Below are 23670 nucleotides of genomic sequence, written 5' to 3' on the forward strand. Positions count from 1 at the left end.
TTCACAAAGTGAAGTAAATTAATTGTAAAGATTACAACCCTTCCAAATCCAGCTTAGTCCAACCACTTTAGTGGTCCAAAACTTACACTAACACTTGTATTCAATGTCTTTTTATTTTTATTTTTCATTAAACTATTTATTTAATTATTTATTATTTTCATAGGACTATTTTGTCACAATACAAATTAGCAAGACTTGTCTATCATTACAATACAATACAACACATATAGAGAGAGATAAGAGAGAGAGAAATAGTACAGTGAATGTGACCATTTCATTCAATTATTTGGCAACAAATCTTTTCCTTATTTTGGTGTAACCTAAGACACATTAACTCATCAATTTGCCAAGGGATTATTCATGTAATTTTCATGGGGTCATTTGGAGAATCTAATTAAAGTTCATAGTTAGTTGATACACTAAATCTTCTATTAGCTAACCCTAATAATTGATTCGCAATGACGCCAATCATCGATATTTTTTTAGAAAAAAAAAAAAAAAAAAGATTATGCTTTTTTAGTATTATCTAATGAGATAAATCATTCTTGAATAAAATCCAATTTTTATTTATTTCATTTATTCTACGAACATAATAGAGGATACACGTTGCACCACCATTTTGAATTGAAAGATAGTGTTTAATAAAATTGGATATCTAAATGCAAAATAATTATTTACTTTGGCAGAAACTATGATTAGTTTAATGTTGGTTGATAATACGTGACGAATTTGAAACATATTATTCGGGGTTTTGAGGCATCGAGGATAATGCATTGCTTGAATGGGGTAGAGGGGCGGATCCACTTTTGGAGAATGGTGGCACGTGCCACCAGTGATTTTATTCATCAAAAAAAATATTTTATTATTTAATAAATGAGTTACCACAAAAAAAATTGTAATGCCCTCATTTAAAATTTAAAATTGTATTATTATTTAAAAAAATTAGATGGATTATTTAAAATTTAAAATATCAAACACCCAAATATTAAAATTCAATTCAATTAAAATACTTAATTTATATTCTAAAACATAAATATACAAAATAATATTATATTGTTATTATTTTTTAATAAATCGAGTTTTATAATTTACTTTATTTTTAAATTTATATATTGTGCAACTAATAAAAAATTTTCCTGGGCTAATTAATGTTTGAATAAGAATCAAATAGAAAATGATAAAAAAAATAAAGTATAAAAGTTAGTAGAATTCTCAATAAACTTAAAAATATTAGAGAATAAAAATATATTCATATAAATTACTTTTAAAACTATTTATCAATTACGGATGCGTTTATTTTATATTTTATCAATTTATAAAAAGTCGATATTTTATACAAAATATTACATAGTTCCCTCCATCTCATTTCAATTTACGTTTTTTCTTATTGATATGATATTTAAGATAATGGAGTGAATTTATAATAATAAGTTATTATATAATTTTATTTTTTTTTTTGTGAATAATTTTGTTGGTATTTTTAAAGTAAAAGTTAATGTATGTGATTAAAAATAGTTAAAATATGTATTCAAATATTTTTAAAATTACATCCGAATAAAATATATAATATGAATATCAATTTGTAGAAAATATAATTTTATATAATATATATAGATAAATAAAATAGTATATTTTTATTTATGATTAATATAAATTAATTTTATAAAAAGACGAAAAGTTTTAAATATAAAAAAAAATATTTTTTATTAAAAAAATACAAATAAAAATTATTTGAGTTGGTCGTATCTATAATAATATTATATGTTATTTAATTGATATATATTTGTTAAATATATTTTGTAGCTAACATAAAAGTACATATACATTCAAAATACACAAAGTAAACACAATATTTTTTTAGAGTATCATATCAAATACTTCTATTTATTTTAATTTATAAAATATCACATTAAAAACTTAAATACTCCCTCCGTTTCAATGAAAGGTTACGATTTTTCATTTTTGTCCGTCCCGAAACAAGGTTACTATTTCCTAATTTAGTAATTTTACTACCTACTTAACATAATAAATACCCTTTCAACTTATAATATATTACACAAATGTCATTACTTTTATATTACACCATACTAATAAAAGTATTTTTTTTTATCATAATTTAATATAATACTAATATTAAAAAATTTACGTGCAAAAAGCAAACGTCATCATTCTAACGGGACGGGAATTATATATATATATATATATTTCAAATTAAAAAAAAACATATATTTAATTGGCACATTTAATGATGATACGTGGCACAACCCGGTCGGCTAATTTTGTATTACTCCTATTAGTTAATTATGTGCCACTTGACTAAAATATAAAATTAAATTAATTTCTTTAAATAATAAAATAATAATAATAATAATAAAAACTAAAGATTAATGTGAATGATTCACGTGTTCAAAACATTGACTGTAGATTAAATATTAAATTCAATGAAATTTATAACATTCAATATAATATTTGAACCATACATATATAAAAAATTGAAATTAGATCCAGTTATATGTCTCACGAGTCAAATGTAGCTTAATAAAAATAATAATACTTCATCCGTCAACGTAAGAAAATATTTATTTTTCTATTTTAGTCCGTCTTATAATAAAATATTTATTTTTTTAATAATTGTACTATATATCTAACATTACAAATATTCTTACAACTTACAATATATTACACAAATGTCATTACCTTAATATCACACAATACTAATAAAGTTATTTTAATTATTTATATTTTATTTTTACTATATCCCAATATAATATTAATATTTCTAAAACTCCGTGTAAAAAGTAAATAAATACATAGTTATGGAATAAAGGGAGTATATATTATAGTATTAGTTGTTATGAGTTGGTGATTATTTATTAGTAAGTTATTTAATAATAGTAATCATAATAATATATGTTAAACAACTTGCTAAAGCCTATTTAACGTCACAAATCTTTAAATTTGTTCATCCAATTTATTTTTGAGATTTAAGTTTTTATAAATATTATTTAAAAAAATGTACTGTACATTTTAACATAATATATATTTTATTCATCCAAAAAAATCAACAACTCAGTACAAAATATTACTCCCTCCGTCCCAGATACCATGTTCAGGTTGCCGTTTCTGTCTGTCCCACGTATATGTCACTTTCCTTTTTTGAAAAATGATTACACACTTTAATTTCATTTTAAATTTTTTAATTTTATTTTTTTAATTTTAATTAAACTAATTAGTTATTTTAATCTTAATTTATAACTATTTATATTATAGGATAATTATTTTCACTAATACATTCTTAATTATCTACTAATTACATCTCTCCTAAAATACCGTGTCTACAATGTAACAGACACGGTATGTGGGACAGAGGGAGTATTTCATAAGATTCTTTATATTTAATATAAAAAATACACTAATCAAAAATACAAAGTGAACACACCCTTTGAAATAATAATAATAATAATAATAATGCATGTGATTTTTTTCTTTTTAAGTAGGGTTGGACAGTGAGGTAATGGGTTCAAATCCGGCCTCAGGTCACCTGCTACACATGGCTCGCCGAGGGTGACTTTTCCGTCGGACCTTATTTGCAGGGTATTAGGTTCGACTGGGGGTTTATTCAGTGTGCACTTTCGATATTAGCTGTGGATTCCACGTCATAATAATAATAATAATAATAATGCATGTGATTTTTTTCTTTTTAGATATGTTAAATTAAAAGAAATAAATGAGATTAAAAATACACTAAAAATTTTAAACAGGCCAAAATATTAAAAACACAGCCTAGGTCGGGTCATGATGTACTGTTGCAACTTGCAAATCTTGTAAATTAAATAATTAATAATTTAATATTAATTTATAGATATTCCATATAGGTGCTGGACCACTCTCACCTGCATGCTTCCAAATTAATGTAAGACCATCTAAAATGCAATCGAAAATATCGTTCTTTTGGAATTTTATTTTTTTATTTTTTCAATTTGAAAAATTATTAAAAAAGTACTTACATGTACACTTTTATGTTTAAATATATTTTGAAAATAATTTTTAAAAAATAGAAAATATATGTTCGATTTAACATAAATATTTCTAATGTAATATTTTGAAAATAAATAAATAAATATTCTATAAAATAATAGTATTAATGAAGAGTGTGTTTTGAATGTAATAATTTTTAAGGGACTTTTTGTGAATAATGTCATACTAGGTGCCAGTTTAAAAAAAAAATAAAAATTTAAAATAAATAAATATTAAGAAATTGAGTAATAAAAATATTTTAAAAAATACGTACCAACCGATACCAACTTTTATAATATATTTATATAATTAAAGAGCCCAAACAAGGGAATATAGCCTGCTAATACTATGAATCTTCAATTCTAATTTATTTTTTTATTAGCACGAGATGAACTTACGGTCACAAGTCTAACCCCTGTACCATTAGGCTATTTTCTATGGGATCATAGATTTTTTAATATTAGTATTATAATTGGTTGTAGTGAAAAAGACGAAAATACTTCTATTAGTACCGTCTAATATAAAAATAATAGCATTTGTGTAATATAGTATAAGTTAGAATGATATTGGGTATTTTTGTCATTTTCACTACAATACAACATAATACTAATATTAAAAAATCTACGTGTAAAAAGCAAACGTCACACTTTCAATTAGGACGGACAAAAATTGATTGTTCGAAGAATACATAATTTTGATTCCAAAAATGATATATTAATTTTTAAATCACAATTCACATACTCTTAAAACTGGAAGTTGTAAATTTAACCATGGCATAATGGTTGATCCAATATAAAGCATTAGTACTTTGTTGGGTTAAATTGGGCCTATTTATGTTTCTTCAAGGCCCATATTTGATATTAGTAATTAATGTGGATGTGTTTTTTTTTTTTTTTTTAAATTTGTTAAAGTTTTATTATTTATCAAAAAATAATTAAAATATTAAATCAAATATTTATTTTTTATTTTTTATATTAATCAATTCAAAATATAAGTGGGGAATTCGATTTCCGTCATAAATTTTCGAACAGATAATAATAATAATAATAATAAAATTCAATCGATTAAAATTTGGGCCCAAACTCGTTAAAAAGAGGTTTTAAGGAAGGTTTGGGGGCGGCCATTGGTGTTAGTGTTAGGGTTTATCAGAAGGTAGTAAAGCCACAGGAAAATCGAACATGGATTCCTTCTCCTCTCCGTCCACCGGATCGTCTTCGAAGATCTCGTCCGACGAAATGATGGAGCAGCTTAAGCTTCAGCTTGCGCAGGCTTATGCTGAAGAATTTTTGGAGGTATAGTCAATTGCCGATTTTATTTTTTAAAATTTCTAATTTTCCGAAATTTGGTTGGTTTTTCTTTGATTGCGTTGCTAACCTGCCAATTTTATATATTTTTTGGTTTGATTTCGTCTTTGTTGATGGACTGGGGAAAATGTAATTTGTTCGAAAATTTGTTGGTTTGGGATTTGTAAATGAAGAAGCGGTTTAGTGTTTCTCGGGGATGAAATTTATGAGGCCATGGATGCATCATGGTCATAGTTTTTCAATTACACACACACACACACATATATATATTTATATATATGTTCTTTTATTATAAGTGGATTTGCAGATTAGTTGTGTTATCGTCTTCTTCCTGAAATTGAGAAGAGTTTTGTTGACTTGGGGTTACTAATATCTTGCTTGTTTCTGCAAATGCCTTTAAGTGAACTCTTGCTTGCATCATTGATATAAAACTTTTTTGGCTCTGTAGAAATGTTGTTGGGATGATTGCACATTAATTTCCGGTGATGCTGAGAAAAATGTGGCCAATGGAGTAAAAATCGTTTTGTGTGAGAATTTATGAGATATCAGTAATTCATTATTTTCACAAAGTTTGGGACATGCTGTAGAGAGTTAAGAAAATGAAAATGAAAATAATAAAAATAATTTAGGTAGCAATTAACAAGTATGAGCTGCGAGAACGGTGTGGATTCTAAATAAAAAGTTTGTGGATTCTAAATAAAAAGTTCTTGGATTACAGGAAAGTGACAAGTTCTTTTGTATGTGATAATTGTGTACATATAATTATTTGTATTGTATTAAACTATTAATATGATGAGTGATAAAGTATTAGATTTATGTAAATATGTCTGCATTGTTAGATAATGATTTGATTCTACCACACATAATGATTGGTATTGGTTTTTGAAGTTTGAATTTTTGTCAAACATATGCATTGTTGCTCTTGGCGTACGTGTGCATTTTTGTTTTTCGGCATACATAGATAATGATTGTTGATCAGCTTTCATGTTTTACTTAGCCATCAGTATTAACACCAGAACAAAATCAAACACACAACTTATTAAAATTAACATTTTTTTTTTCTCTACTATAACTGATCATCTCTCATAATAATCATGAAATATTCTGCTGATTGGGAAATGTCTATGAAGATCTGTTTTGTAAGAAGCAAACAGGAGGATTATCTATCAATTCTTCATAGTCTAATCTGATCTCTCTCTCTCTAGAGTTCCTAGTTTCCTTTTACTGCTAAGAACAAATAATTCACGTTACTAAACGATTATGGCCCGTAGTGGAGTTTCATTGGCATGCAGCTATAGGTGTTTCTCATAGCTTAATGAAGAGCTTTGGATGAAGCCCATCTCCTCCATTTTTTAACACTCTGTTTAAAACTGCTCAAATGTCCTAAGTTGGAATTTGGTCCATGGATAAAGTAAGTTTCTAAATGGTCTCATCCCATGCCCGGCTCATACAAACCAAGCTGTTTTAAAGAAACTTCTAGATGAACCAAATCTCCACCTTAATATATATATATATATATTGAAACTTGCATTGCGAATAATTAATCAATTTATTAGTGATTTCTTTCTCGAATAATTTGTTGGGCTTTAGGTAATTGAAACTTGCATTGCTTATAATTAATCAATTTATCAGTGATCAATCTTTTTCTCGAATAATTTGTAGGGTTTTAGGTAAGTGATTACATAGGCTTGGGTGTTGTTTGTAATCTGTGCTGTGCATGCCCCTCTTTTACATCAAACAAAGAGTTCAATCTATCTATAAACATGAAGAATAGATATGCATATTGTAGCTGTGCTTCGGATTTATCCTCGTCCTCCTTATTGTTCTTCATTTACAAAACACTACATGACTAGAATTTTGTAACGCCAATGTAGACTGTTCGAGGAAAGTGCTTTGATAAGTGCATCACTAAACCTGGCAGCAGTTTGAGCGGAAGCGAGAGCAGCTGTATCTCCAGGTGCATAGACCGCTATATTGAGGCCACTGGCATCATTGGTCGAGCCTTGTTTAACCAACGCTGAAAGCTCATAAGTCGGTAAGAATTTCTATTTTAATTCCAATCGAAGCTATAAAGATACATGGCCTTTGAGTAGCCTTCTCAATTTTCACTTCTTTTTGGTCAAATTTTATATTCTCGCGTTATATTACATTGTTACTGAGTTGCATCGAGGCACTATGTCGTCTATGGTAACTTAGCAGCAGCAGCTTAAATCTCATAATCAGAAAAGAACACCTCACTATATTGGGCATTGCAATTGCAAATTGAGTTCTTTTTTCATTGCATATTTGCTTTATTATATCGATCTTCCTAGTATTGTTCGATATGTGTTTGGAATTTGATTGCCTTTAAGTTTACGACAAGCACTAGAGTTTTAAGTTATTCAGACAAAAAATTTCAAATATTCAATTTAAAATAATATATCTTATATTTTTAACACAATTCTTAGTGTTATGTATAAAAAAAATCAATTAATCTAAACACAGGGCGTGAATAGAGCCGGTATTTCTATTTCTATTTCATTTTGAAAGATACATTGAATGTTCGTTGGGACTATGAGCATTTTTAATGCGGGTTATATAAAAGTTTTGTAATTTTGAAAAAATCTAGGAATTGTAAATGTTGGAAATATTAGATGTCTTTTGAGAAGAGAAAAAAAAATTTTAATGTAATATTTTTAAAAAAGTTAGTTGAAGTTCCGGGTGTTTTTTATTATAGGTTAAATTATTGAGTTTGGAGTGATTTATGATGTCATAAAAGAAATTGAAAATATGTTTAATTAATTTAATAATTATATTTCTAAATAAAATATATACAGATGATAAAATTTTATATAATACAAATAAATACAAATATATATATTTTATAATTAATATAAATTAATTTTAAATTAAAGGGGAAAATCTTGAACGGATTTTATATCTATATATTTATTTTTTATATTTTTTCAAGGAGTACAAATAAAAATAAAAAAAGACTAAATTGTCCAATGTCAAGTAGATAAAAATGAACAAATGGATTAAGGGACGGAGGGACTAATATATTTTTTATAAAAGAAATTAGGAGCATAGTCAATTTGACTGTATACATGATTGAACCGCGCAATTGTTACCAATGTGTTTCCGAATTACTACTATTATTATTATTTTAACTTATTACAATTTACAATTAGTAAATTAAAACATGAATGAATGTAATACACTCCTTTGGTCGTCAAAAATTAGGTTAATTTGTTTTTGCTATTTGTATTAACCTGGTGTGTATTTGTTTTTGATATTTTATATTCTTTTGGGTTTCAACGTAAAGTGTATATATATATATTTTTTTTCGTCTATTATTCATATATTCTTTTTTTAAAAAAAATTATATATTTTAATTATATTTTCCATCTTACAATTTACTTATAATTTTAATTAAATTATTCGTTATTTTAATTTTAATAAATTATTATTTTGTATTATATAATAATTGATTTTATTGATACACTTTTTTAAATATTTATTAATTATATTTTTCATTTACAGAAGAAAAAAAAAAAAAAAACAAACCATATAAGAATAAAACCTAATATTGTTGTAATTATTTTATAGTTCTATTATTAGAAAGTCAAATTAAATAAACAAAAGTGGAGATAGCTCAGTTGGGAGAGCGTCAAACTGAAGATCTGAAGGTTCGATCCACGTTCACCGCATTGTTGTAAAAATTAATTTTTAATTAAAATCTAAAGGTTAATTATATATATTGGATTTGTTCATCCATAAAAAAAAATTTCTAACACAACTTTTTATTCTTATTATTAAAAGAATACTATACAATATATGCATATATTCAAACAAAATACATATTAACTTACTTATAAAAATTTCAATAATTTAATTCAAAATATTATTTTTATATATTATTGACACGTTACCCATGTTAAGAAAACGCTTCAAACATTGTAAGACGCAAAGCAAACACATCTATTGTTTTTTATATACTAATACTCTCATTCATCCAAATGACCCTTGGAGACACTGAATTTTAATTTTAAGTATTGCATATACTTATTAATAATAAATTATGATATTATTTTATTATTTTTTATATAAATAGTGGTGTTAGTATTTTAAATATTTTTAAAATAATATCGTAATAAAATATATAAGATATGAATATTATTTTATAAATAATAAAATTTATATAATACAAATAAATAAATAAAATTATATTTATTTATTTATAATTAAGTTAAAACTAATTTTATAAAAAATAAAAAAAAATTAATATAGATAAAAATATTTATTTATTGAAGCTGGAGAAAAATAAAAGGTTTTGAATGGCACTTGAAATTAAAATTTTAATTGAATTAATTTATATATTTATTAAATATATTTAAGATGAATAAATTTATAGAAATGATTTTTTTTATAAGGTGTAAACCCTAATAGAACCTAATATCCTGCAAACTAGACCGTGACCCTGAAGGTGTTGAGGTTCAGTGAGGTAAACCTCCAATCGAACATAATATCCTGCAAATTAGACCCGTGACCCGGAGGCGTCTGGGGTTTGAATTCATGATCTCGTGGTCACGAATCCATTCCACACTATCAGGTCATCCCACAAGAGGAATTTTATTTTTTATGTTTTTATGACATAGAAACCTACGGTCGCTACCCAAGAGTAGGCACCCAAGAGTAGGCACGGAATAAATCTTCTACCGAACCTAATACCCTACAAACGAAGTCCGACAAAGCAAATCACTGTGCGAACCATGTGTGGCAGGTGGACCCGAAGGTGCTGAGAATTTAAACCCAAGACTCACAGTTACGAATCCACCTCTAAACCACTGGATCATCTTTTACTGGCTGGATTTTTTTATGACGTAGGAATCGACGGCTGCTATTCGAAAGTGTGCACTGGGTAAATCCCCAGCTGAACCTAATACCCTACAATCTAGGCCCGACAGGCAAGTCACACTAGGCGAACTATGTATGGCAGATAACCCGAGGTGTCGGGGGTTTAAATCCATAATATTATGGTCACATGTTCAAGCCCCGGTAACTTTTTTTTATTTTTTGGATGACGTGGAAACCCACAGCCAACCCCGGTAACTTCTTGATTTCACATGAGAGGGAGATAGTTCATTATGTAGAAAATACCAGAAAAATATATTTAGTGCAGAATGAGTGAGTATTAGCAACAGAATCCATGACTTAGATGTGAACAAAGCCACCCACCCGCCCACCCAATCAATCCTCCTAATTCGTCATAAAATTGCAATTCATGATAAATCAGAATGCTCTTTTAATCTTATTTTAACCGAAATGTATGCAAAACATACCCGGGTTCGGCAATGCGAACGAAATCTCTAGCCATCCATTGCGTTCTTTTACATCCTCAGAGTATGCAGGATGTATTCGGCATAAAGATCCCTGCACAACCAATTACCAGAATTCAAAGTTTCTGTCACACAAAAATATTTTCCTTCGAAATGGCGCAACCCCAAAAGCTTACATGGAATACTGAATTGCATCGACAGCTGCAGATGCAGGCAAGAAGTCGTTCACTGCGACCTCTTTGTTCTCATTCTTCTTGTCTAATCAACACTAAGGTCAAGAAAAGTTTTTGAACATTGAGTAGAATGGTTTGAGGACTTAAAGATGATATAAAAAGGATACAGTCTTCGAAGAAGCGCCGGATTTCTGCAAGGCGATGAGGTGGAAGCTGGCTGATATCATTGATGTGGCGATACTCGGGGTCGTCAGCACTTACTGCTATGATCTTATCATCTTTTTCTCCCTGTTCAATATATATATGTATATGTATATTAATGAAATGAATCGAATATATTATCAATGTAAAATAAGTGGTTGGATTGGAGTTATAATACCTGATCAATCATGGGCATCAAGCCTATGGCTTTGGCACGAAGAAAACAGCCGGGATTGACAGGTTCCTGTAAAGGAAAAGTCTCATCATATTAGTGCATATCGGGAGTTATAGGATCTTTGAGTTATGCAGTCTTTAGGCAGAGTTGTGACCTGCATAATGACTAATACATCGATGGGGTCATTGTCTTCACATAGGGTTCGAGGAATGAAGCCATAGTTGTGAGGATATACGACTGAGGAATACAGAACACGATCAACCTGGACAATTAAAGATATGTTTAGAGTTTATTTGGTTGCCACTGAAGTATGGATAAACAATAGAGAGATTTGATGGTTGCTGTACCTTGATCAGACCAGTTTTCTTGTCAAGCTCATACTTCACTTTGCTGCCTCTCGGGATCTCTATCACCTGAAATTATCGAACAAAAGGTTCAATCTTAAGTATGACAATACAATGACTTCTTGATGTTCTAAGTCGTTCAAAAACAATTTCGTACAATCACATTTACAAGTGTGTGTGTGTGTGATTTTTTTTTCAAAATTCAAGCATGAATCACTCCGTAATTTTGAATCATAATTACTCTTCCAGTAGCCCTCCACACCATATTTAAGATTCTTCAATAATAGTATTCTTTCTCTATAATAAAAGCTCAAAAATAAATTCAGTAATTTATATTTTGTATTCTATAATACAATCAAATTATCACAGAATCTTAAACTAGTATATATACCAATAAAAATTGGCACAATTCTTCCCTGTTCCCTAGCCTCATAAAAACACACAATACCTAAACATATCTGTCGGTTTTTGATCCATAATCTATGCTTGAACACTTGGAATATAATGATAGAAAAGGATGGAGATTACATACAACATTAAATATTTCTGGTGCTCCTGGACCTGTAGAAAGAGGTAAACTTCATGAAAATTGATAGATCGAGAAAAAGGCTTAACTAAGGAAATTCAACTTCTTTCATTACCAATCTCAAGATCGTGCCATGGATGAGCAGCGACTGATCTCCTAGACAAAGATGAAAGGATCCTCTCATTCAACCTCGGTGTGGGGTGGGGTGCAGGGTGGTTTGCAGGCAAGGAATCAGCTCCACTGTTTTCACTCATCTTTAACTGAATCAATAAACATAATCAAGCCCCAAGAATTGATCGTGAAATTTGGTATGCATAATAGATCGACAATGAAAAGTCTTCTGGACAAAAAAGTGTTCTGTTCACTATATAAATCATTAGAATATATAGGATCCTTTATTGCCACTCGATTCATTTTCAGGTAGAACAAATTATATAAATCAATAGAACTAGAAACAATTTTTATTTTGAAGGATAATGGAAAGGAAAATATCAAAATACATGCCAGGGCAATTAGTTTTAATTGTAATGTCAACAATAATAATCTTAAGAAGAAATGCTTTAAAATGAAAACCATATATTATTACAAACATTATAGTGATTGAAACAAAGTAAATGATAATTCGGGTCTCCCTGTACCTTAAGAACCCTAATTGTGACATTTCCCCTTTAAATTCTCACCACCTTTATTGCTAATTAATCTTCTCATCATTCTTCTGAAATAGTAAGATAAATTAGTTTACATTTTTCCGTGTCTGTGTTGATTTTCTTTTTTCTTTTTCTTTTTCTTTTTTTTTTTCGCATAGCTTTCACAAATCAATCCAGAATTTCATTTAACTATAAAACCTGCGAACAATACTTCTCTGCCATTGGAAACTTATCCGCCCTTTCTCCTATCAATTTTTAGTTACCAAACCAAACACCTACAGAAGATCGAGAAAACTCCATACAGCCAAACAGCGGATAAAGCATAAAAGAAAATGACTCGAACACCTCAGATTCACGTAGAAAGCATGACGCATAGCGGTTCTAACGAATCAAACAAGCACAAACATTACTAATTGAACGAACTACAAATCAACGCTAAGTAAACGAAAACCAAACCATAAACGTATCGAAAATCAAAGGAACCTGAAGGAGGCAACTCCGATTGAATCGCGGATGATCAGAAAGTAATTGACCAGAGGGAAAAGCAGAGTTATGTTTTCGATGTGACCTTTTCTGGTCGGGGTTTTTATACGCGAAGCCTTCAGGGGTCAACACTCTATGCACCAGGGTGACTGTTACGGGTTTGGTCCGTGAAATTCGGGTTCGGAGCCTGGTACTGTTTTCCATTTATTTTTCATAGTAAAAAGGAGGAGTATTTATTTAAAATATATTTTAAATAAAATTTATTATTCTCAGTTTTAAAATAATAGATTTTTTTTAGCGCCAAATTTAAAAAACACTAATATTATATTTATAAACACTAATATTATATTTATAGTGGACAAAAAATTAATAGTTAATATTTTTTATGGTAGATTTAGAAATAATAAAATAGTATTTTATTAGTTAATGAAAATATATATTAATTTTGATATTCTTGTCTTTTAATTTTATATAAAAATTAATGTACGTGTAATACTATATTTGTATTTTATTTAAAAAATTATAGTACTTTGATATTTGTTTTGATATTAGTGTATAATTATTTTTACTAAAATAAAAATATATATATTTTTTGTAAATATATTTTGATTTAAGTGTAAAATTAATAGTATTTATATAATAATAATAATAAATCAAATTAATTTATAGTAATATAATTCTTTATAATAATAAATAAAAATAAAAAAATAAATCTATTCTTTTAGGATTAAAAAAGTACTTTTTAAAAAATATTATATAGATATTTTTTTTAAAAAAATGAAAATTAATTAAATAATTTTAAAATATGTATTTTACTAATTAAAAGGTTGAGGATTTTGTCATTGGTTACATCTTCATTCTTATGGTGTGTTCGTTTGTAGAATTTCAACGAAATTCTACTATTCATTCAATTTTTTCCCCCAAAAAACATCAAATCAAACACTTATTTTTTATTTATTATATTATACTAAAAATTAATTTTACATTCAAAACATCACATCAACACCTATTTATATCATATCATACAACTATTCAAATTCAAAATTTTTACTATTCAAATCCCAACTCAAAATTTTACTATTCAAATTAATTTTTACTGTTCGGTTCGTCTCATATAATTTATTTTTATTTTTAAATATGATTATATATTTTAGTTAATTAATTAATATAATAATTCTTAAAATTTGTACTCAATCAAAATAACATATATTTGGTGGAAAAAAAATAATAATAATTTTATAAATTTTTATAATTCACAAAAATAAAACACCTAAAGTATAAGCACTATAGTGTTTAGAAATTATTGTTATTAATTATTAAAAAACTTGTTATAAAGAAAATAATAAAATACAATTCCTTATAAATATTTTTAAAAAATACTTAACATGTGTATATCAAAACAATATATAATACAAACTTTATCCACTTAAGTCAATAATTAAATAAAAAATTATTATTTTTTATATTACTAACGAAAAAATTTCATACTTAATATAAAATATATTAATCAAAAATTACAAAATGAACAAATTCAATACTTAATATAAAATATATTAATAAAAAATTACAAAATGAACAAATTCAATATTGACGTTGAAAAAAACAAACTCATATTTTTTTTATTTTTTAAATGACAATGAAAGATCGAGAGTGTATCTAATTGATAATTATTTTTTAATGCAATCTTTGATATCAAACATAAATACACACATACTGTTGTTATAATTAATTTTTAGTTTTATATATAAATTGTCAAATTAAATAAACAAAAGCGGGGATAGCTCAGTTGGGAGAGCGTCAGACTGAAGATCTGAAGGTCACGTGTTCGATCCACGTTCACCGCATTTTTTATTATTTACTGTTGTTTCTTTTAATTATTTCCTCTCTTTGCATAACAACCAATTAGCACAGCCCAAAGTGTAAGTCGGCCCGGACCAGTTATTTACTGGGTCTTTTGAAGGTTTTCATAATAGCCCAAAGTACAAATCGGGCCGGCCCCAGCACAACCTTGATTTTCAAAGCAATTTATGTTAAAATATTTATTTAAAAATGTAATAAAATCAAATTTTTATTATATTTTTTAAAATTAAAATTCTTAATTAATAATAAAAATTATTATTTTATTGTATCTGTTATAATTTATTTATTCAATAAAATATTTACATAAAACATAACTAGAACTAATTTTTTACTAGTTAGCCTATATTAGCTCACAAATCACTATAATATGTAAACATATGGGTTATTTGTGGTCAACTCACAATAATATAAATATTGATTGGACATAAATTTTTATATAAAAACTCACTTCCATTATTAATATGATTGCACACAAATTTTTTATTTTTTATTTTTTAAAAAAAGGTGAAAATAATTTTTTGATCCTTTTACAGTAAAATAAATGTAGAAAAAATTATATATTTTACTAAAATAATAAAAAATTTTTATTTTTTTATATCAACAAGACAGAAATAGTAGTTATATTATAGAATTAAAATAATAAACATTTTATAAAAAAATCTAACATAATCTTTTATAATTAAAAATATACTACCTCCGTTCTAAAACAAGAATAACTTTTACTTTTTGCAAGTAGATTTTTAAATATTAGTATTATATTGATTTACAGTGAAAATGACAAAAATACCCTATTAGATTGTGTGGCATAAAAATAATGATATTTGAATAATATATTAAAATTTGTAAACTAATTATGTTAGATAGATAATACAATTATCTTATTTGGAGATGAAAAAAAAAATGATATCATTTTTATAAAACGGAAGAAATATTATAATTATAACATAAGAACGGATAAGACTGAACTAAACTGTGTTGAATAACTAAAAAATGATTCAGTTTAAATATATTAAAAATATAATTAAATTGCATAAATTCTGTTGAATAACTAAAAAATGATTCAGTTTAAATATATTAAAAATATAATTAAATTGCATAAATTAATATAAAATTTTTTAAAAGCATTCAGCATGTTGCTGAAATTCTTTTTTGCTTTCATATAATTCATAGTCATATAAGAATGTATTTTATTTTATTTTTTTAATGGATTTATAAAAAAATTGATTTAAATTTGATATTAAAATAATGTATAATAATATATTTTGTAAATATATATATATATTTTATAAAAATGTAAAATTTAAATAGTAGAACCTTAAAGTTTGACGGCAGAACAAACCTTTAGTTTACGAACTAACCAGCCCACTGCAGGTCCTACTCAACCCAATTTTGACATTTTTACAATTTTTTAAAAAATTAGACTGACCCAACCCAGATCAATTTAAAACCAACCCATGTCCGGACCTGAGTTATCTAAAATCAGGCCGGGCCTGTTCCGGCAAGAATCTAAACCGGATCAGACCGTCACGAAAAAAAACCCAACCCGGTCCGAAATTACTCTATTTTTTACCCACATCTCCAATTCAAACAAAATATGAAAACTCAAAATCAAGGATTAGAAAACCAATATTGCCCATAAAACTATTCAAGAATCAATTATAATTATAATCCCCCTTCAAAATAAGCATGCAATTACCAATTCAAATCTAGAAAAAGGGTTAAAAGAGTATAAAATGAAACCTGTTATTCTCTTTCGATCTGGATAGTAACATGGCTGATGTTGTACTCCCTCCGAAGGTAGCCGACGACTCTGTGCAGAACCTCGTCGGCGTCGGCGTCCGGCCGGATCATAACATGGCAAGCCAGCAACACTTTCCCGACCGTTATAGCCCAAATGTGCAGCTCATGGACAGCCACAACCTCCTCCATCTCACAAACACCCTTCTCGACCTCCGCCGCGTCGATCTCTCTCGGAGTGCTCTCCATCAGAACGTCAAGGATGTTCCGCAGCATCTTGGTTGTCGTCGCCAGGACGATCACGGAAAAGACGAGGGTGCAGATGAGGTCGATGATCTTCCATTCGGGTTTGTACCAGATGATCGCCCCTCCGATCATCACCCCGATGCTTTGTATCGAATCGCCGAGCACGTGAAGGTACGCCCCGTAGATGTTCACATTTATCGCCTTCTTTTTGTGTTCTTCGTTCTTGGCTTCTACTCCGACTGCAGTACCGTCGAGTAGCGGGTTGCAGGGGTTTATGCTCAGGGTGGAATCATCGTCGCCGTTCTCCGGGTGCGGTTGCTCGACATCGTGATCGTGGCCGTGATCGTGATCATGATCATGATCATGATCATGATCGTGATTATGGCCGTGATCGTGACCCAACAAGAGCGCCATGACGATGTTCACCAGCAAACCGAAAGTAGAAACAACAAACATCAGGTAGCCTTGGACTTCTCCCTCGTGATGGACTAACCGAACAATTGCTTCATAAACGAGAATCCCGGCAAGAAGCCATATCAATTGAATCGAGACGAGCGCGCCCAATATTTCTACTCTGAAAAATCCATATGACCTCCGCGGCGTGGCTTCCCATCCGGAAGCCCAGAGCGAAAACAGGGAGATAGCAAATGCAGCAACGTCCGACAGAAGATGAGCTGCATCGGTTAAGATTGCTAAACTATTAGCCTTGATGCCGCCGACGATTTCCACGCTCATAAAAACTAGGCACAATACGACCGCAATCAGAAGCTTTTTCATCGAAGTTGAACGCTCCTTTGCGTCTTTGGAACTCGCCTTTGCATCTGAGAAACCACATGTTAGACCTGCACATACCTTGCTTCCACTAGAGGCCCTATTCGTTGCCGACTTACCGGTACCGACTACAAGGACAGGCGTATGCTCTGAATTTTGTGTCTCCATCTGTATACAGATTGATAACTGAGTGTAAGTAGTCAATCATCAAAAAGTTCATCCATCTTTGAATAGCTTTTAGGGATTGATTAAGACCTGGCATTCCTGATAATGAATTTTTTTGACTAATAGCAGATATAATCCAATTGGAAAGGGAAATCTACAGGTTTATTATAGGTTCGTTATCTATAGCTGAATTTCAAGCTTCAAGGAATGGAAATCAGCCCTGGCAGGAATTTATGGGGGAAAAAAGTGTTGAGGAGCATACAAATTCATCTTTTCAACATCTATCGCAGCAAAAGCACTTCTAAATCCATCAATGGAATGTCCGTCATCAACAAGAGAACTGAATGTTTTGATAAAAATGGAGATTGGATATCCTTGACATTTTGTTTGATTTTTCCATTATTCTAACGTATCTATTTATCTTAGGCTATGAAATCAATCTATCTCGCGATTTCTACTTTGAAATCTATTTGTTTTCCATTCAATTTTCCCACAAAATAATAAAAAAATCAAAAAATCAAAACTCAAACAAAATAAAAAGTAAAACCAAAGCTAGTAAAAACACACTATGAATTTTCCGCGCAAAAGCATACTCTAAAACGCACCGAAAACACCAACCAAAATTTCCACTGTAACCCCAATATGACAATAAATTTTGAAAAACGATCCTAACGCGTGAAATTTATAGCAACAACACAGAAAAACGAAGCATAAAATGCAATCAAAGCCAGAAAACAACCAACGAAGACGAAAAACGTCATGAATTAGATCATAAATATCCGATAAATTCATTTAATGTAAATCACACAAAAAAGACGACTAAAATCAAACAAATCGAATAGCAACTAGGTAACAAACATTGCATCAACACACGCATCGAATTGAAGAGATCTTACCATTACGGAGACGAGATTCAGAGCATCGCCTCACAAAAACCCCTAGATCGTCCGAATGGTGCAGAGTACACAGAGAGGAACTCAGACGATTGCAGCGTGGATTGAACCAATCGTCGGGTTGGGAATTAGCGGTAGGATTTTGAGGAAGGAGAAAATCCATATTTATTATTGGTTAATTGCAGAAGCAGATTTGGAAGGAATAGAGATAGAGAGAGAATCGAAGAGATGTTGAAAAGGATGTTAGGTGATAATTATGTATAGATGATTTATTATTCCATTTTTACCCTTCCACTAATTTTTCTTCCTTTTAAGATGGGTTTTGATGAGTGTTTTAAAAAAATAATAATAATAATAATTTTTTTAAAAAAAGTATTCTATTTATTCTATTTAATTTGTCGATTAGATTTATTTTTTAAAAAAAATATAATTATATACTTTAATTATATTTTAAATTTGTAACTTATAATTTTTTATTTTAATTAAATTATTTAATTATTTTAATTATAATTAATAATTATAATTATTTTTACTAATATAATTTTTAATTATTTATTAATTATATAATACTTAAAACTCCTGAGACTAAGGTTAATTATAAAAATTAAAATAATGTATTAATTGAATGCTGTTGAAATATAATTAAATATGGAAATGCTATTATAATTTTTATTTTTATTTTTTCTATTAGATAGAGCGTAATAAATACGTTAGAATATTTGTCATTGACCACTAATATTATTATCCAAAAATAACCTATATCAGTAAGAGGGCAAGAGGCCGTCATTAAATAAATTAGAAACTTTATAAAGTAATTTTCTTTTTTCTATTTTATTTTCTTATACATGAGATGTTTTTCAATATTAAATTTAATGTCGCTTTATTTAAATAGGGCGTGAAAAAAACTCTAAACATCAAAGCATTTACTGAAAAAATAAAAAGAAACGAAGGTATATTTAGTTTAGTTTTGATTATTTTATAAAATCTATAAAAACTGTATGAAAAATAATAATAATACTACCTCCATCAACTCTCAATCTATTTATTTACTTTTTGCATATTAATCTTTAAATATTAATTATTATATCAAAATATAATATAAATTAAAGCAAAACGACAAAAATACTTATATTGGTATCTTACTAATGAAATAAAATTTGTAAAAAAAAATATACAAATATAAAGATATTTTTAACGTTAAAAACAATGACACCAAATACAAATTGATAAATTTGTGGTGGACGTAGCTAGTAATAAAATTTCAAGTAAACAAAATCAGATGAGTATGTGACACAAGAATTATTGGGGATATATCATAGTAAAAATTAATACAATTTATAGTTGTAAATACTATATTCATACTACACAATTATATATATATATATATTTATTTATTTATTTATTTAACACAACTTGTGTTACATACAAACTTGTTTACTTTCTACACTTCAAATGTGATAAATAGATAAATTAACATGATACCCCTTTCTCTCATTCACTACAATAATGGGACCATATATACTTATATTACTAAAGAAATATCAAATAAATACAAAATATTATTATTTTTTATATTAGTTTTTCTATACTTAATATAAAATACATTAATTAATAACATAAAATAAAATTTTATATTTAATAGTATTTATTTTACGGTTATGTTTAGATAGCCAATTTGTCAAGTTTAAGTGGGACAAGGAGAATTAGACATTATAGTAAATAATTAAAAAGTATACTAGTAAAAATAATTATGATATAATTACGGAGAGAGTATAATATAGAAAATAAAAAATAATTTTTGTAATTTGATATTTATCTTTAAAAAATTATTTTATAAATAATAAAAATTAAAGAAATTTTGATAAAAGAATATACCCATAATAAATTTTGGAATCAACTGGGCTTAGGTACACAAACTGAGTCTAAAGGCAGCAGCGGTAGGCAGGCGCCATTGACCCAATTAGTATCATACAATTCAGTGTTGACACTGACCTTTTCAATAGATGTTGAAGAGCAGCAATTAAATAACATTTCATTTATTTTGAATTATTATTGTAATTATAATTAATTAATTCATTAATTAATGAGATTAAAGACAGAAATCTGACCCCAAAATAGCAGATTTAATTTTACAAAACTTCCTCGATGTTCATTCCTATTAAAAGAATTAATCATTGAAGACATTTATACCTGCAACTTTATAACGAGGGAATAGATTATATGCTGATGTTTATATTCATTGAATTTATTTTTAACCATTGATTTTACATATAATAATTTTAATCAAATTAATAATCTACCATGTGAAAGTTATGTTAGCGCTATGTATAAATTTCGATTAAAACTATGGGTCAGTTTGACTTGTATTTTGTATTTTAATTATATAAATCAGAATACCTTTATGAGTGTGACAATTATTAAATTGTAATGAATTGCTTATTTTGTAATATATACACTACGAAGCATTTTCTAAAAATACCTATGTTTAGTATTTTCAGTCGAAAGTTTATCTCGAACACATTCGAAAAATATCGACGTCAGATTCTTACATCATAAAAAAAAATCTCAAATTTGAGCTCTAGCAAGAATAAAAATAAATTGACAAAATCCCAAGTAGAATTAGATATCAACTACACCCAAAATGCAGCAAGAACACACTATAACTAAATACAATTTCAAAACACAGACTTACACAAGTTCTTTCTTCTTCTTCGGCTCAAGAACAGGAGGGTCGATGTCGATTCCCATATTTGCTGCAGTCCCTGCTATGATCCGCATTGCTGACTCCACGGTTGAGCAGTTCAGGTCCGGAAGTTTTTCCTGCGCAATGGTGCGCAGTTGGTCGATTGTGACCTTCCCGACTTTCTCACTCTGAGGGTTGCTAGACCCTTTCTCCACACCTAAAGATCGGCACAAACAAAAGGCAATGTGTTGTTTAAATATCAGAATCAAAACATCGTTTCTAGCTAAAGGATTTGCCGTCACTGACCCTTATTTGAGCTAGTTAAAGTATGTTGGGATCATGGTAGTCGATAAATTGGATTTTGATTTTAAATATCTTGTGATGATGATGCATATGTATCCTTGGAGCTTCTGAAGAGTTAAATCTTCGAAATTATTGACAGAAAGTTCATAAATTTATGTTACAGAAACTATTGGCATTTACGACCCTAAATAGAAAGACTATTCCTCTAACAATTCCTATGTAATATGAAAAATTCTTTGACAAGACGAAAACAGGATAGTGAGCAAAAGTAAAGAAAAGCATGGTAATTTAGTCGGAAATTGAAATGCAGCACCATTGAAAACAAGTAGTGTTCTTCATCAAACAGTCGATGAAATCAAAACCCAAATCTTGGTAGAGGATGAAATACCATTAATGGAACTACCAGCTGCATATCAAATCAAGAATCTTAAAATAAACATCCAACCTCCGAATCTCACCAAACAGCCGATGCAATTTCACATAAGCATGCTTGTCAACAACTTCTAACAAAGCAAACCTTATTCGAATCTTCCTTCATCCATTCATTGTTTATTTATCTAATCTGTTTGTTCAGTTGTTTACACACTTTATAGATGATCACAGAATGTAAGAGGCATGAGAAACAATGGAAACATACCAGCAGCCTTCAGCAACAGAACTGAAGCAGGCGGAGTTTTCAACACAAAAGTGAAGCTCCTGTCCTGGAAACAAGCAATTCCTAATTAATCAAATCCTTCAATCCAAATTACAACAAAATTAAACTGATTAACAATGTTCATAGCAAACAAAACTCACATCATAAACCGTAATTTCAACAGGAATGATATAGCCAGCCTTATCAGCAGTTCGAGCATTATAGTCCTTACAAAACGCCGCAATATTCACACCTTTCGCACCCAACGCCGGCCCCACTGGCGGCGCCGGAGTCGCCTTCCCGGCCTCCAGAGCCAATTTCACCACCCCAACCACTGCCAATTTTGCAATAACCAAAGCAACCAGTCCAATTAAACACACCGCGAGCGCAAATTACATGACCGACAATTGAGCCAACAGAAATAGATATTAAGACGCACCTTTCTTCGCTTTTCCGCCAGGTTTAGGAGGCGCCATGGAAATGATCGTAAGACGTCGTGGAGAGGACTGTATCCGTAAATTGCTCGCGAACTGCAGACCAACACATCTCTTCGAGGATAAATTTGGAGACGAATTGAGAAACAATGAGATACATTGTTTCTTCCCCTCGTTCTCGCTGCTGTCCTTCTTGAGAGACGGAGAGGAAACTGATACCACCGAGTTGTAGGCGTAGAGGGATGAAGCAGCTGCCATTATCGTCCCACAAATGAAGCCTGGCAAAAAGCTAACGCAAGAGGATAGAATTGCAGGCGCGAGCGCATACCCAACGACGTCGTTTTGATGGCCTCATATTTTGGGCCAACTGTACATTGGACTGTTTCTATTTTAATGGTTTTGGGCCACAATATAGGCGGCTTACAGCAGAATATCTTATGGGCTAAGTATGGGCCTTCTAGAAGCTGTAGGCCCATTTTGTTGACCCAACAAGTCCGGGCCTTCTAGAAGTTGTCGGCCCATTCCGTTGACCCGACAGGAAGGCCGACCATCTTGGAAAGTACGTTTACCGTCTGACACGTGTATCCTTCTAGAAGCTTGAAATCTAATCACTCTTTCTTTTTTTTTTAATGCTCCTTTTTAGATGCTCATTTTGTCTCAATAATAATACTTTTGATTTTTGGAAAAAAAAATTTAAATAATATTGGTATTATACTTGTTAATTGAAAATATTCCTTTTTATATATATATTAGAAG

At 29.0% G+C, this 23670-nt stretch overlaps 4 protein-coding genes and 1 non-coding gene across 6 annotated transcripts; 2 read left to right on the forward strand and 3 right to left on the reverse strand.

Annotated features, from left to right (window-relative positions):
* The first annotated feature begins 5120 nt into the window (after positions 1-5120).
* Positions 5121-7604, forward strand: LOC127263404 (mitochondrial import inner membrane translocase subunit TIM13). Its single transcript, XM_051292415.1, has 2 exons — positions 5121-5309; positions 7196-7604. The coding sequence occupies exons 1-2, from the start codon at positions 5196-5198 to the stop codon at positions 7340-7342; spliced, it is 261 nt and encodes an 86-aa protein (XP_051148372.1). The 5' UTR covers positions 5121-5195; the 3' UTR covers positions 7343-7604.
* Positions 7605-10299: 2695 nt separating this feature from the next.
* On the reverse strand, positions 10300-13299 carry LOC127263405 (soluble inorganic pyrophosphatase 1-like). Its single transcript, XM_051292416.1, has 9 exons — positions 13189-13299; positions 12174-12318; positions 12065-12093; positions 11536-11601; positions 11343-11450; positions 11192-11257; positions 10980-11100; positions 10816-10897; positions 10300-10733 (listed from the first exon to the last, which is right to left on the reverse strand). Exons 2-9 carry the CDS (start codon positions 12310-12312, stop codon positions 10691-10693), a joined length of 654 nt encoding a protein of 217 aa, XP_051148373.1. The 5' UTR covers positions 12313-12318; positions 13189-13299; the 3' UTR covers positions 10300-10690.
* A 1660-nt stretch (positions 13300-14959) lies between these two features.
* On the forward strand, positions 14960-15032 carry TRNAF-GAA (transfer RNA phenylalanine (anticodon GAA)). Its single transcript has one exon. It is a non-coding gene; the product is annotated as a tRNA-Phe (tRNA).
* Positions 15033-16663: 1631 nt separating this feature from the next.
* LOC127263407 (metal tolerance protein 1-like) lies at positions 16664-19076 on the reverse strand. Of its 2 annotated transcripts, XM_051292419.1 has the most exons (3): positions 18864-19076; positions 17922-17970; positions 16664-17852 (listed from the first exon to the last, which is right to left on the reverse strand). In XM_051292419.1, exons 1-3 carry the CDS (start codon positions 18864-18866, stop codon positions 16792-16794), a joined length of 1113 nt encoding a protein of 370 aa, XP_051148376.1. In that variant the 5' UTR covers positions 18867-19076; the 3' UTR covers positions 16664-16791. The 2 variants fall into 2 exon arrangements, with proteins under 2 accessions (XP_051148376.1, XP_051148375.1); XM_051292418.1 differs by having other exon boundaries at positions 16664-17970; positions 18864-19075.
* Positions 19077-21282: 2206 nt separating this feature from the next.
* On the reverse strand, positions 21283-23221 carry LOC127263408 (50S ribosomal protein L11, chloroplastic-like). Its single transcript, XM_051292420.1, has 4 exons — positions 22920-23221; positions 22642-22814; positions 22484-22547; positions 21283-21760 (listed from the first exon to the last, which is right to left on the reverse strand). The coding sequence occupies exons 1-4, from the start codon at positions 23170-23172 to the stop codon at positions 21549-21551; spliced, it is 702 nt and encodes a 233-aa protein (XP_051148377.1). The 5' UTR covers positions 23173-23221; the 3' UTR covers positions 21283-21548.
* Positions 23222-23670: the final 449 nt, after the last annotated feature.

This window comes from Andrographis paniculata, unplaced genomic scaffold (genome assembly GCF_009805555.1).
Source record: "Andrographis paniculata isolate CXL003 unplaced genomic scaffold, ASM980555v1 Contig69END, whole genome shotgun sequence".
Lineage (NCBI taxonomy): Eukaryota > Viridiplantae > Streptophyta > Magnoliopsida > Lamiales > Acanthaceae > Andrographis > Andrographis paniculata.